We start from the raw sequence: 14,111 nt of genomic DNA, 5'->3' as shown, positions 1-14,111 counted from the left end.
TTAATAAAAACTTTTAATAACAAATACCTCAGAGAAAAAACCTCCCTCCGCACCTCAGTATACCGAGGTCCCCTTACCACTACTTGAAGCGGATCAACCCTGCAACGTATTTACTTGCGCTCCTAAAGCGCTCACTACACAGGAAGAAATCCACACAGAGCAGAAAAGCGCAGGTCCGATGACTTCAGACAGCGCGAACACACTCCCGTGGTCTGGACAAGGAGGTGGGCGTGGTTAAAAAAAACGCCCACAATCTGAAGAAAAACTGCTAAACTAACCAAAAACAGTGCAGCCTAAAAAAACACATAAAAAAAATAGCCTTCAGACTCTTAAGTCTCACATGTCTCTCCTCAGCCTGTGCCTGCAAACATGTCATAGTAACAACACCCATCCCATGAGTAAATTATCCGTCCCTTACATTATATTAAACAGGAATTCTGAAGTGCCCCTCTCCCATAGGAAAGATAACAGCACTTACCTGCTATGCTGTCTGACATGACAACAGCTCCTAATATAAGAGGACACATTCTCCTCACAGTGACTAGGATAACATTGATAGCCAAGTAACTAACTTAGATATCTAAAGTCAGGGCAGCTAAGGTAGAGAAACGGAGCAAGCACCACTTTGCAAGTTCTCCAAAGCTTTAACACCACCACAGCTCGACTGCAAAGACTAACGTGGGCTAGGTTATACCCTGTAGCTTGATTGAAGACTCAGTTTTCTTTAAAAATATAATTTTAATTACACTCTAAAAATTCACCTCCTCCATGCACATAGAGGCAAAGAGAATGACTGGGGGTTATGGGTAGGGAAGTGATACTTAAAGTGAAAGTAAATTTTCAACAACAGAATTAATGCCATGGATTCCTCTTATAATAATCAATGCAGTCACTAAGTTTTTTTTTTTGCATTACTTTTAATTTTTATTATTTATTCTATCATACCGTCTCGTATGTTCCTCCTCCCCCATGCTCATTTCCTGGTTTTGTTATTTTACAAGTAAGAGCAGTCCCACCCGCTTTTAAGTGTTCATTCATGCGCGCTCCTGTGAAGCAACATGTATTGCTTTGTGCCGATGCAGCAAAGTCAATCACCGTTTCCCTGTTTCTGGACAATGCGCATGCGTGTCTCATGAATGCGATTCTATACAGGGTGTAAATTCAATGAGACATGCATGCGTAGTTGAAGTTGGGGGTGTAAGTGAGACTTTTTAGACGCCACTGGGGGACCAATAAAAATTGTTAAGACAATATTCGTCATTTAAAAATAATGTTTTTTTAGCCAGGCAGAGGAACGGCAGTATATTGATGGAGATTGAAAGGTAGAATTATGAGATAATATCTAAGAAAATCATGAATTAAACTCTACATATTTTTGGATGCATTTTGCGTTGCGGCATAGAGGTGCTTGACAGTATACTTTCACTTTAACAGTTTTTACTGTGGTGCTCTTTTCCTCCTCCTGCTGGCGAGGAGTGGTATTCCCAACAGTAATTAGGATGAACCCGTGGACTCTTTAGAAGAAAGAAAATTAGATGGCTGAAGTAACTTGGAAAATCGTTTAAAACTGCATGCTCTTTCTGAATCATTCAAATTTTATTTTGGCTGTCCCTTTGTTACAGAAAGTGATATAAGTAAGTGAAACAGCTTTCAATCAGAATGTAATTACTCTCAATAACATTATGCATATGCAAGTATTCATGCAGATAACATACTTTTTTTGTGACAAATGTAGGTTAAGTACCAGCAATTAAAATTTATGCAAGCATGCATAACTAAAGTCACCAACATACCCTCTAACACAGGGGTGGGCAACTATCGGCCCTCCAGATGTTATGGACTATATCTCCCATAATGCTCTTTCAGCCATAATGCAGGCAAAGACATCACAGGAGATGTAGTCCAAAACATCAGGAGGGCTGGTAATTGCCCACCTCTGCGCCAACAGTTAATAGAAGCAACATACCTCCATAAGCAAAGGCCGCTGACCAATTGCAGCCATTCCCTGAAGAGCATTTACTTCTGCTACCAAAACTCGATGAAGAAGCTGGTAATCATAAAAAAAAAAAAAAAGAAAAAAGAAAAAAAAGTTTTTACCGTTTTTTAAAAAAAAGTATTGTCTGGAGAGATAAAATATTAGACTTCTTACCTTAACATTGCAGACTGTCTGGCCTCTACGGTTCTTGTGCTCACAATTAGCAATCACTTGTTCTATTTGACTGCGGTCAAAAAAGTCCAACTGTAAAGGCTCGGGAATTTCTTGAGTGAAATCTATAGAGTCCAGGATACTAAGAATTTTTCTACGAACTGCAGAATAGAATTCAATTAATACAAGCATGTAGATAATCAACGGAAATCAGTATTTATATTGTTAAACACTCATAATCACCAGTGGTTTCAAAGTGTAGGAATTTAAGCCTGCACAAATAAAAGCTACGTTTATAAAATATGAAAACGTTTGCAAAACATAATAGATTTTTTTTTTTATTTTCATCATAAAATTTAACATAAGGAAAGGCAAAAATAAAAGCCATGCATTTACCTTTTGAAGTTGTGTCAAAGTGAAGAAATCCGCTAATTGTTCTGCTTTCATCTTCCATTCCACTTTCCCCATCAGCTGTAGGAGCAATGAGATGGTTTATCCCTAAAAGTACTTAGGGTCTGATGAACAAAAAGTTGCTGGCATTGAGATAAATCTCTCAAAATCCTTAGGGCCTTTTATTGACCATTATATTGTAAGGCAAATCTGTCTTTCTAAAAATGAACTCACAGTACTAACAAGACTTGACAGATAATCTCGTCAGAGCAGAGAGATTTAAACAGCACTACATATTACAAGACAAATTTAAAAAATGACAAGGTTTAAAAATAGGCAAATGCATATTTTCTTAAACACTACAATATCTTATAAGTTGCTGTAGTGGAAATTGCTAGCCTAATATCATGTAACTCTCCAATAGCATTTAAAATGTTACTGAATCAAACCAAGATAAGAAGTCCTACTTTTAATTTTGCAGTTAGAAGAAAAGTCAGAGAATGAAAAATTGCTCCCAGAATCTTGAAGGTTATTTAGGAACTAAATAACTATTAAATAAACTGATAAACTTATAAATATCATGTTTTTAGTGAATACAATAAAAAGCAAATAATTAATTAAAACAGTGACCTGCATATGGTTTGATGGGCATGTCATCTAGAAGCAAGTGGAGCAGTCTCTGAGTGTGAGAACGCTGACGGTTCAGTGATGTAATACGAAGTTCTATGGAAGAAGTCTTCATCAACCAAGACATCTGATTCAGGGCAGAGATCTCATGATCTGAGGCCACAAGAAAAGAAATGCAGCAATGTTAAATCTGAAACATTTGTACAATCCTTGCAATTAAACTGTTCCCTTCAAGAAAGTATTAGACTACTACTTGATGCAATAAAATGACAAAAACTGGTAATTAATGAAAATGTTTTTTTTAAATTAAATTTCATTATGTATTGTCTGTATGCCTAAATCACCATTTATCATGTCGTTAACGACATTTATTTTTATTGTTGTACAGAAGCTTTGGCAAGGCCCTGTAGCAATTGATACAACTGATAACAGGCTGGAGGGCAGTAGCAGCACCATTTTGTGTTGAATGTAGAGGCTTTTATAAGTTTTATTCAAGTGGAAACAAATCTCAGAGCCTATATTAAGTCGTTTTTCTAACTTGCCTGCAGAATGGTTTATCTACTGGGGCTGGAATATGTACCTGCTGTAACCTTGATCATTTAGCAGCTAAGAATAAGAGAACCTCCAAGAGGAGCCACCTTTAAGATGGTGAAGTGGAAGTGGTTAGATTCTAGGTTGTTCTAGTTAAGTAACATGTGTCAAGAAATAGACCAAGGGTGGTGAACTAACAGCATGAGTACCCAAAGATGGTATTGCTTCTGGGTTACTAACATAAGTCTTGGTTTCACTAGCTGCAATTGCAGCACTTAAGAGTGCTAAAAAAATTGTTAAAAATCTAGGAGCCAGCAAATAAATATAAAAGCCAGAAACTTACATATCAGTGGCATATTATGGTTTTGTGATGCCCTAGGCACTTAAAATTCTACTTTCTTTCAGTGACTTAGGAAGTTAACCCCAGACAAGCCTGGGTGCAAAGCACATAGGGACAATTACAAAACAAAACTGACACAAGAGACCTTGACGTGGTCCTGGGACTATCATTATTTGGCCAAATGCAGTAACTAACTCTTCCATTATATATATATATATATATATCTACACAATTAATCGCAATGTAAAAATCGCGGCAATTTAAAATCACAGGAGTATGCGATTTTTTGATAAAAAAAAATAAATCCTCAGATGTGGCTGTACTGCATTGATTTGTATGTGATTTCTTGCAAACCAGCTCCATCTAGTGGCTACTTTTAGCACACATTTGTAAAATGGCTGTTTTTACTTTCACTTTCTAGAAACGTGTTCTGTTTGTGATCTCAGTAGCAGCCGATCAATCTATAGAAGTCTAAAAGCAGAGCCCATGCAGGAGTGTAATATATATATATAAGATTATGTACTATATGTAACATAGTAGATAAGGTTGAAAAAAGACTGAAGTCCATCGAGTTCAACCTATACAAATCTAAAATACTTACAAAAAGCTCCAGTTAAAGGGACAGAAAACGTAAAAAAACATAATTTATGCTTACCTGATAAATTTATTTCTCGTGGTGTATCCAGTCCACGTATCATCCATTACTTGTGGGATATTCTCCTTCCCAACAGGAAGTTGCAAGAGGATCACCCACAGCAGAGCTGCTATATAGCTCCTCCCCTAACTGCCATATCCAGTCATTCGACCGAAACTAGCCGAGAAAGGAGAAACTATAGGGTGCAGTGGTGACTGTAGTTTAAAATTTAGACCTGCCTTAAAAGGACAGGGCGGGCCGTGGACTGGATACACCACAAGAGAAATAAATTTATCAGGTAAGCATAAATTATGTTTTCTCTTGTTAGGTGTATCCAGTCCACGGATCATCCATTACTTGTGGGATACCAATACCAAAGCTAAAGTACACGGATGAAGGGAGGGACAAGGCAGGAACTTAAACGGAAGGGACCACTGCCTGTAGAACCTTTCTCCCAAAAACAGCCTCCGAAGAAGCAAAAGTATCAAATTTGTAAAATTTTGAAAAGGTATGAAGCGAAGACCAAGTCGCCGCTTTGCAAATCTGTTCAACAGAAGCCTCATTTTTAAAGGCCCAGGTGGAAGCCACAGCTCTAGTAGAATGAGCTGTAATCCTTTCAGGGGGCTGCTGTCCAGCAGTCTCATAGGCTAAGCGTATTACGCTCCGAAGCCAAAAAGAAAGAGGTTGCCGAAGCCTTTTGACCTCTCCTCTGTCCAGAGTAAACAACAAACAGGGAAGATGTTTGACGAAAATCTTTAGTCGCTTGTAAGTAAAACTTTAAAGCACGGACTACGTCCAAATTATGTAAAAGACGTTCCTTCTTTGAAGAAGGATTAGGACACAATGATGGAACAACAATCTCTTGATTGATATTCTTGTTGGAAACTACCTTAGGTAAAAACCCAGGTTTTGTACGCAGAACTACTTTATCTGTATGGAAAATCAGATAAGGAGAATCACATTGTAAAGCTGATAACTCAGAGACTCTACGAGCCGAGGAAATAGCCATCAAAAACAGAACTTTCCAAGATAAAAGTTTGATATCAATGGAATGAAGGGGTTCAAACGGAACTCCTTGAAGAACCTTAAGAACCAAGTTTAAGCTCCATGGAGGAGCAACCGGTTTAAACACAGGCTTAATTCTAACCAAAGCCTGACAAAATGCCTGGACGTCTGGAACCTCTGCCAGACGCTTGTGCAAAAGGATAGACAGAACAGAAATCTGTCCCTTTAAAGAACTAGCTGATAATCCTTTATCCAAACCCTCTTGGAGAAAGGACAATATCCTAGGAATCCTAACCTTACTCCATGAGTAATTCTTGGATTCACACTAATGAAGATATTTGCGCCATATCTTATGGTAGATTTTCCTGGTTACAGGCTTTCGTGCCTGTATTAAGGTATCAATGACTGACTCGGAGAAGCCAGGCCTTGATAAAATCAAGCGTTCAATCTCCAGACAGTCAGTCTCAGAGAAATTAGATTTGGATGATTGAAAGGACCTTGTAGTAGAAGGTCTTGTCTCAGAGGCAGAGGCCAAGGTGGAAAGGATGACATGTCCACCAGGTCTGCATACCAGGTCCAAGATCACCGATGCTCTCTCCTGTTTGATTTTGGCAATCAGTCGAGGGAGCAGAGGAAACGGTGGAAACACATAAGCCAGGTTGAAGAACCACGGTGCTGCTAGAGCATCTATCAGCGTCGCTTCTGGGTCCCTGGACCTGGATCCGTAACAAGGAAGCTTGGCGTTCTGGCGAGACGCCATGAGATCCAATTCTGGTGTGCCCCAACGATGAACCAATTGAGCAAACACCTCCGGATGGAGTTCCCACTCCCCCGGATGAAAAGTCTGACTTAGAAAATCCGCCTCCCAGTTCTCTACACCTGGGATATGGATCGCTGATAGATGGCAAGAGTGAGTCTCTGCCCAGCGAATTATCTTGGAGACTTCTAACATCGCTAGGGAGCTCCTGGTCCCCCCTTGATGGTTGATGTAAGCCACAGTCGTGATGTTGTCCGACTGAAATCTGATGAACCTCAGGGTTGCTAACTGAGGCCAAGCTAGAAGAGCAATGAATATTGCTCTTAACTCCAGAATATTTATTGGGAGGAGTTTCTCCTCCTGAGTCCACGATCCCTGAGCCTTCAGGGAATTCCAGACTGCACCCCAACCTAGAAGGCTGGCATCTGTTGTTACAATTGTCCAATCTGGCCTGCGAAAGGTCATACCTTTGGACAGATGGACCCGAGATAGCCACCAGAGAAGAGAATCCCTGGTCTCTTGATCCAGATTTAGCAGAGGGGACAAATCTGTGTAATCCCCATTCCACTGACTGAGCATGCATAATTGCAGCGGTCTGAGATGTAGGCGCGCAAATGGCACTATGTCCATCGCCGCTACCATTAAGCCGATCACTTCCATGCACTGAGCCACTGAAGGGCGTGGAATGTAGTGAAGAACACGGCAGGAACTTAGAAGCTTTGATAACCTGGACTCCGTCAGGTAAATTTTCATTTCTACAGAATCTACAGATAAGGAGCCACTGCTATGCCCCGTGGTCTTAGGACCGCCAAAAGAGACCCCAGAACCTTTGTACAAATTCTTGGGGCTGTAGCTAACCCTAAGGGAAGAGCCACAAACTGGTAATGCCTGTCTAGAAAGGCAAACCTTAGGAACCGATGATGATCTTTGTGAATCGGTATATGAAGGTAAGCATCCTTCAAATCCACTGTGGTCATGTACTGACCCTCATGGATCATAGGTAGGATTGTCCGAATAGTTTCCATTTTGAACGATGGAACTCTGAGGAATTTTTTTAAGATCTTTAGATCCAAAATTGGTCTGAAGGTTACCTCTTTTTTGGGAACCACAAACAGATTTGAATAAAATCCCTGTCCTTGTTCCATCTGTGGAACTGGATGGATCACTCCCATTATTAGGAGGTCTTGCACACAGCGTAAGAATGCCTCTTTCTTTATCTGGTTTACAGATAATCTCGAAAGGTGAAATCTCCCTTGTGGGGGGGAAGCTTTGAAGTCCAGAAGATATCCCTGATATATGATCTCCAACGCCCAGGGATCCTGAACATCTCTTCCCGACGCCTGGGCGAAGAGAGAAAGTCTGCCCCCTACTAGATCCGTTGCCGGATAGGGGGCCGTTCCTTCATGCTGCCTTAGAGGCAGCAGCAGGCTTTCTGGCCTGCTTGCCTTTGCTCCAGGCCTGGTTAGATTTCCAGGCCGGCTTGGATTGCGCAAAAGTTCCCTCTTGTTTTGTAGCAGAGGAAGTTGATGCTGCACCTGCCTTGAAGTTTCGAAAGGCACGAAAATTAGACTGTTTGGCCCTGTCCTGAGGAAGGGTATGACCCTTACCTCCAGTAATGTCAGCAATAATTTCCTTCAAACCAGGCCAGAATAGGGTCTGCCCCTTGAAGGGAATGTTAAGTAATTTAGACTTTGAAGTCACGTCAGCTGACCATGATTTAAGCCATAGCGCCCTACGCGCCTGGATGGCGAATCCAGAATTCTTAGCCGTTAGTTTAGTCAAATGAACAATGGCATCAGAAACAAAAGAATTAGCTAGCTTAAGTGTTCTAAGCTTGTCAAGTATTTCAGTCAATGGAGTAGCTGTCTGAAAGGCCTCTTCCAGAGACTCAAACCAGAACGCCGCAGCAGCAGCAACAGGAGCAATGCATGCAAGGGGCTGCAGGATAAAACCTTGTTGAATAAACATTTTCTTAAGGTAACCTAATTTTTTATCCATTGGATCTGAAAAAGCACAACTGTCCTCGACAGGGATAGTGGTACGCTTTGCTAAAGTAGAAACTGCTCCCTCCACCTTAGGGACCGTCTGCCATAAGTCCCGTGTGGTGGCGTCCATTGGAAACATTTTTCTAAAAATAGGAGGGGGGGGGGGGGGGGGAAACGGCACACCGGGTCTGTCCCACTCCTTAGTAATAATTTCTGTAAACCTTTTAGGTATTGGAAAAACGTCAGTACACACCAGCACCGCGTAGTATTTATCCAGTCTTCACAATTTCTCTGGCACTGCAATTGTGTCACAGTCATTCAGAGCAGCTAAAACCTCTCCAAGCAACACCCGGAGGTTCTCAAGCTTAAATTTAAAAGTAGACATATCTGAATCAGGTTTCCCCGAGTCAGAGACGTCACCCACAGACTGAAGCTCTTCCTCAGCTTCTGCATATTGTGACGCAGTATCAGACATGGGCCTTAAAACATCTGCGCGTTCTGTATTACGTCTAACCCCAGAGCTATCGCGCTTTCCTCTGAATTCAGGCAGTCTGGCTAATACCGCTGACAGGGTATTATCCATGATTGCCGCCATGTCCTGCAAAGTAATCGCTATGGGCGTCTTTGATGTACTTGGCGCCATTTTAGCGGGAGTCCCTTGAGCGGGAGTCAAAGGGTCTGACACGTGGGGAGAGTTAGTCGCATAACTTCCCCCTCGTCAGAATCCTCTGGTGATAATTCTTTTAAAGATAACAGCTGATCTTTATTGTTTAAAGTGAAATCAATACATTTAGTACACATTCTCCTATGGGGTTCCACCATGGCTTTTAAACATAATGAACAAGGAGTTTCCTCTATGTCAGACATGTTTATACAGACTAGCAATGAGACTAGCAAGCTTGGAAAACACTTTAAATCAAGTTAACAAGCAATATAAAAAAACTTTACTGTGCCTTTAAGAGAAACAAATTTTGCCAAAATTTGAAATAACAGTGAAAAAAGGCAGTTAAACTAACAAAATTTTTACAGTGTATGTAACAAGTTAGCAGAGCATTGCACCCACTTGCAAATGGATGATTAACCCCTTAATACAAAAAACAGATTAACAAAACGAAAAATATGCTTTTTAAACAGTCATAACAACTGCCACAGCTCCTACTTTTGAAGCCTTTTGAGCCCTTCAGAGATGTCCTATAGCATGCAGGGGACTGCTGAGGGAAGCTGAATGTCACAGTTTGTAATTTTAACTGCACCAACTGTAACTTTTATACTATAACAGTGGAAAGCCTCAGGAAACTGTTTCTAGGCAAAAATAAAGCCAGCCATGTGGAAAAAACTAGGCCCCAATAAGTTTTATCACCAAAGCATATATAAAAACGATTAAACATGCCAGCAAACGTTTTATATTGCACATTAATCAGAGTATATACCTCTGATAGCAAGCCTGATACTAGTCGCTATTAAATCACTGTATTTAGGCTTTAACTTACATTAATCGGGTATCAGCAGCATTTTCTAGCAAATTCCATCCCTAGAAAAACTTAACTGCACATACCTTATTGCAGGATACCCTGCACGCCATTCTCCCTCTGAAGTTACCTCACTCCTTAGACATATGTGAGAACGGCAGTGGATCTTAGTTACTTCTGCTAAGATCATAGAAAAACGCAGGCAGATTCTTCTTCTAAATGCTGCCTGAGATAAAATAGTACATTCCGGTACCATTTAAAAACAATAAACTTTTGATTGAAGAAAAAACTAACTATATTTTACCACTTTCCTCTAACTATCTCCAGCTATGTTGAGAGCTTGCAAGAGAATGACTGGATATGGCAGTTAGGGGAGGAGCTATATAGCAGCTCTGCTGTGTGTGATCCTCTTGCAACTTCCTGTTGGGAAGGAGAATATCCCACAAGTAATGGATGATCTGTGGACTGGATACACCTAACAAGAGAAATCACATTTTGATGGCCTTATTTAATCTTTGCAACATATATTCGTCTTCTATTTGTTTTATAATTGGACTATAGAAAATAACAATAAGCATATTTGGTGGACACAGCTACTAGATGTCACTATTGTGCTATATGTTGGAAAGCTCTGTTTAAAAAAGTCACAATATTCATACTTGACACTAAATTTCAATTGTTATGTATCAATGTTTTATTTTTTGTATACTTTTTGCTAACAAATGTGGTTATTTTGCTTCATTGTTTTGCTTTTCAACATATTCAGTGGCATCTGTACAAGTAAAAAAACTGTAGACACGTGGGATTCTAAGAAGTTCCTGAGAAAACTACCTCTTGAAAGCACCATGGTACTACCTTGATGCTTGACTAAGCCTGTATATGTATTGTCAATGGATACCCTAACTATTTACCCCCTTATCTTATCTTAGGGTTGATATGATAAGTATTACCAAAAATGTATGATATCAGTTTCTATATTAACCCCCTAACGAATACTGTCCTGGGCCTCTCTCTGCCGCGATCTTGCTAAAACTAGTGAGATTGTGCTATTTCTGCACGCCCCACGAGTAGGGCAGTGCAGAAATAGACAGGAAGAGTTACCGATGCAGAGAGGGCCACTCTGTGGCCCTCTCTGCATTGGGCAGAAGTGGTGCTGATCGTTGGTGGGTGGGAGGGTAGGGTGGGAGGTTAAGGAGGGAGGCGGGTGGGCGGCCCATTGCTGGAGGTGGGCAGGACTGTTAGGCTAAAAAAACAAAACAAAAAAACCCACACAGAGAGCGGCAGGGAGAGGGAAGGAGGGAGTGGGGAAATCCTGGTTATAATACTGAGGGATAGGATAAAAGGGTGGGAAGTCGATTTGGGAGGGGGAAGGGTATTGGGAGGAGGTAGGGTATTGGGAGGGGGGAGGGCGGCAGCTACACTACAGATTTTTTTTTTTTAAATAAAATTAGCCTAATTTACAGCAAACTGGGTACTGCCAGACAGCTGCCACTGCCAGTACCTAAGATGGCGTTAAATAGGTAAAGGGGGGAGGGTTAAACAGGTGTGTGGGGGAGATCAGGGAGGTGGGGGGGATCCTACACTGCAGAAAAGAAGCTGTTTGAGAGGGATTAGGGAGGGATCGGGGTGGGATGTCTCAGGTGGGAGGGTAATCTATACACTAAAGCTAAAATAAAGCCTACAAGCTACCTAATTAACAGCTTCACTGCTAGGCATAAAATAAGTTTGGTGCGCAGCGGCATTTAGCGGCCTTCTAAGTACCAAAAATCAATGACAAAGCCATATATGTCTGCTATTTCTGAACAAAGGGGATCCCAGAGAAGCATTTACAACCATTTGTGCCATGATTGCTCAAGCTGCTTGTAAATAATTTCAGTGAGAAACCTAAAAATTGTGAAAAAGTGAACAATTTTTTTTATTTAATTGCATTTGGCAGTGAAATGGTGGCATGAAATATACCAAAATGGGCCTAGATCAATACTTTGAGTTGTCTACTAGAAAAAAATATATATAGTTTTGATATGTAAATATAAAAAAGGGCTCTTTTTTATATTTAACACATCTTAATTCTAACCGCTAACTTTTTTAAAAAATAAAAATAATTAAATTTTTTGCTAATACTTTTCTCCATTTTGAGATGGAACTCTTCCCATCGGGCACTTTCGTGTTCTTCTCTGAAGCGCGCACTCGTGGAGCCCTTAGTATGTGCCCTTACTATGCGCGTGCGATAAAAAACAGAATTTATGTTTACCTGATAAATTACTTTCTCCAACGGTGTGTCCGGTCCACGGCGTCATCCTTACTTGTGGGATATTCTCTTCCCCAACAGGAAATGGCAAAGAGCCCAGCAAAGCTGGTCACATGATCCCTCCTAGGCTCCGCCTACCCCAGTCATTCGACCGACGTTAAGGAGGAATATTTGCATAGGAGAAACCATATGTTACCGTGGTGACTGTAGTTAAAGAAAATAAATTATCAGACCTGATTAAAAAAACCAGGGCGGGCCGTGGACCGGACACACCGTTGGAGAAAGTAATTTATCAGGTAAACATAAATTCTGTTTTCTCCAACATAGGTGTGTCCGGTCCACGGCGTCATCCTTACTTGTGGGAACCAATACCAAAGCTTTAGGACACGGATGAAGGGAGGGAGCAAATCAGGTCACCTAAATGGAAGGCACCACGGCTTGCAAAACCTTTCTCCCAAAAATAGCCTCAGAAGAAGCAAAAGTATCAAATTTGTAAAATTTAGAAAAAGTGTGCAGTGAAGACCAAGTCGCTGCCTTACATATCTGATCAACAGAAGCCTCGTTCTTGAAGGCCCATGTGGAAGCCACAGCCCTAGTGGAGTGAGCTGTGATTCTTTCAGGAGGCTGCCGTCCGGCAGTCTCATAAGCCAATCGGATAATGCTTTTAATCCAGAAGGAGAGAGAGGTAGAAGTTGCTTTTTTGACCTCTCCGTTTACCAGAATAAACAACAAACAAAGACGAAGTTTGTCTGAAATCCTTAGTAGCTGCTAAGTAAAATTTGAGAGCACGAACTACATCCAAGTTGTGCAACAAACGTTCCTTCTTTGAAACTGGATTAGGACACAAAGAAGGCACAACTATCTCCTGGTTAATGTTTTTGTTAGAAACAACTTTTGGAAGAAAACCAGGTTTAGTACGCAAAACCACCTTATCTGCATGGAACACCAGATAAGGAGAAGAACACTGCAGAGCAGATAATTCTGAAACTCTTCTAGCAGAAGAAATTGCAACCAAAAACAAAACTTTCCAAGATAATAACTTAATATCAACGGAATGTAAGGGTTCAAACGGAACCCCCTGAAGAACTGAAAGAACTAGGTTGAGACTCCAAGGAGGAGTCAAAATTTTGTAAACAGGCTTGATTCTAACCAGAGCCTGAACAAAGGCTAGAACATCTGGCACAGCTGCCAGCTTTTTGTGAAGTAACACAGACAAGGCAGAAATCTGTCCCATCAAGGAACTTGCAGATAATCCTTTTTCCAATCCTTCTCGAAGGAAGGATAGACTCTTAGGAATCTTAACCTTGTCCCAAGGGAATCCTGCAGATTCACACCAACAGATATACCAAATTATGTGGTAATTTTTCTGGTTACAGGCTTTCAGGCCTGAACAAGAGTATTAATAACAGAATCTGAGAACCCTCGCTTTGATAAGATCAAGCGTTCAATCTCCAAGCAGTCAGCTGGAGTGGGTCGAACGGACCTAGAACAAGAAGGTCTCGTCTCAAAGGTAGCTTCCATGGTGGAGCCGATGACATATTCACCAGATCTGCATACCAAGTCCTGCGTGGCCACGCAGGAGCTATCAAAATCACCGACGCCCTCTCCTGATTGATCCTGGCTACCAGCCTGGGGATGAGAGGAAACGGCGGGAACACATAAGCTAGTTTGAAGGTCCAAGGTGCTACTAGTGCATCCACTAGAGCCGCCTTGGGATCCCTGGATCTGTACCCGTAGTAAGGAACTCTGAAGTTCTGACGAGAGGCCATCAGATCCATGTCTGTAATGCCCCACGGTTGAGTGACTTGGGCAAAGATTTCCGGATGGAGTTCCCACTCCCCCGGATGCAATGTCTGACGACTCAGAAAATCCGCTTCCCAATTTTCCACTCCTGGGATGTGGATAGCAGACAGGTGGCAGGAGTGAGACTCCGCCCATAGAATGATTTTGGTCACTTCTTCCATCGCTAGGGAACTCCT

At 41.3% G+C, this 14,111-nt stretch overlaps 1 protein-coding gene across 1 annotated transcript; it reads right to left on the bottom strand.

Annotated features, from left to right (window-relative positions):
- Positions 1-1,948: 1,948 nt before the first annotated feature.
- LOC128643585 (nuclear pore complex protein Nup205-like) lies at positions 1,949-3,316 on the bottom strand (the record flags this gene model as incomplete). Its single annotated transcript, XM_053696428.1, has 4 exons — positions 1,949-2,047; positions 2,150-2,307; positions 2,543-2,617; positions 3,167-3,316. Coding segments are annotated over 4 exons (482 nt in total), but the record flags the coding sequence as incomplete, so codon positions are not given.
- Positions 3,317-14,111: the final 10,795 nt, after the last annotated feature.

Source organism: Bombina bombina, unplaced genomic scaffold (assembly GCF_027579735.1).
Source record: "Bombina bombina isolate aBomBom1 unplaced genomic scaffold, aBomBom1.pri scaffold_2748, whole genome shotgun sequence".
In the NCBI taxonomy this organism is placed as follows: Eukaryota; Metazoa; Chordata; class Amphibia; order Anura; family Bombinatoridae; genus Bombina; species Bombina bombina.
Note: the sequence above shows the minus strand (reverse complement) of the source record. Positions and strands in the feature narration are given on the sequence as shown.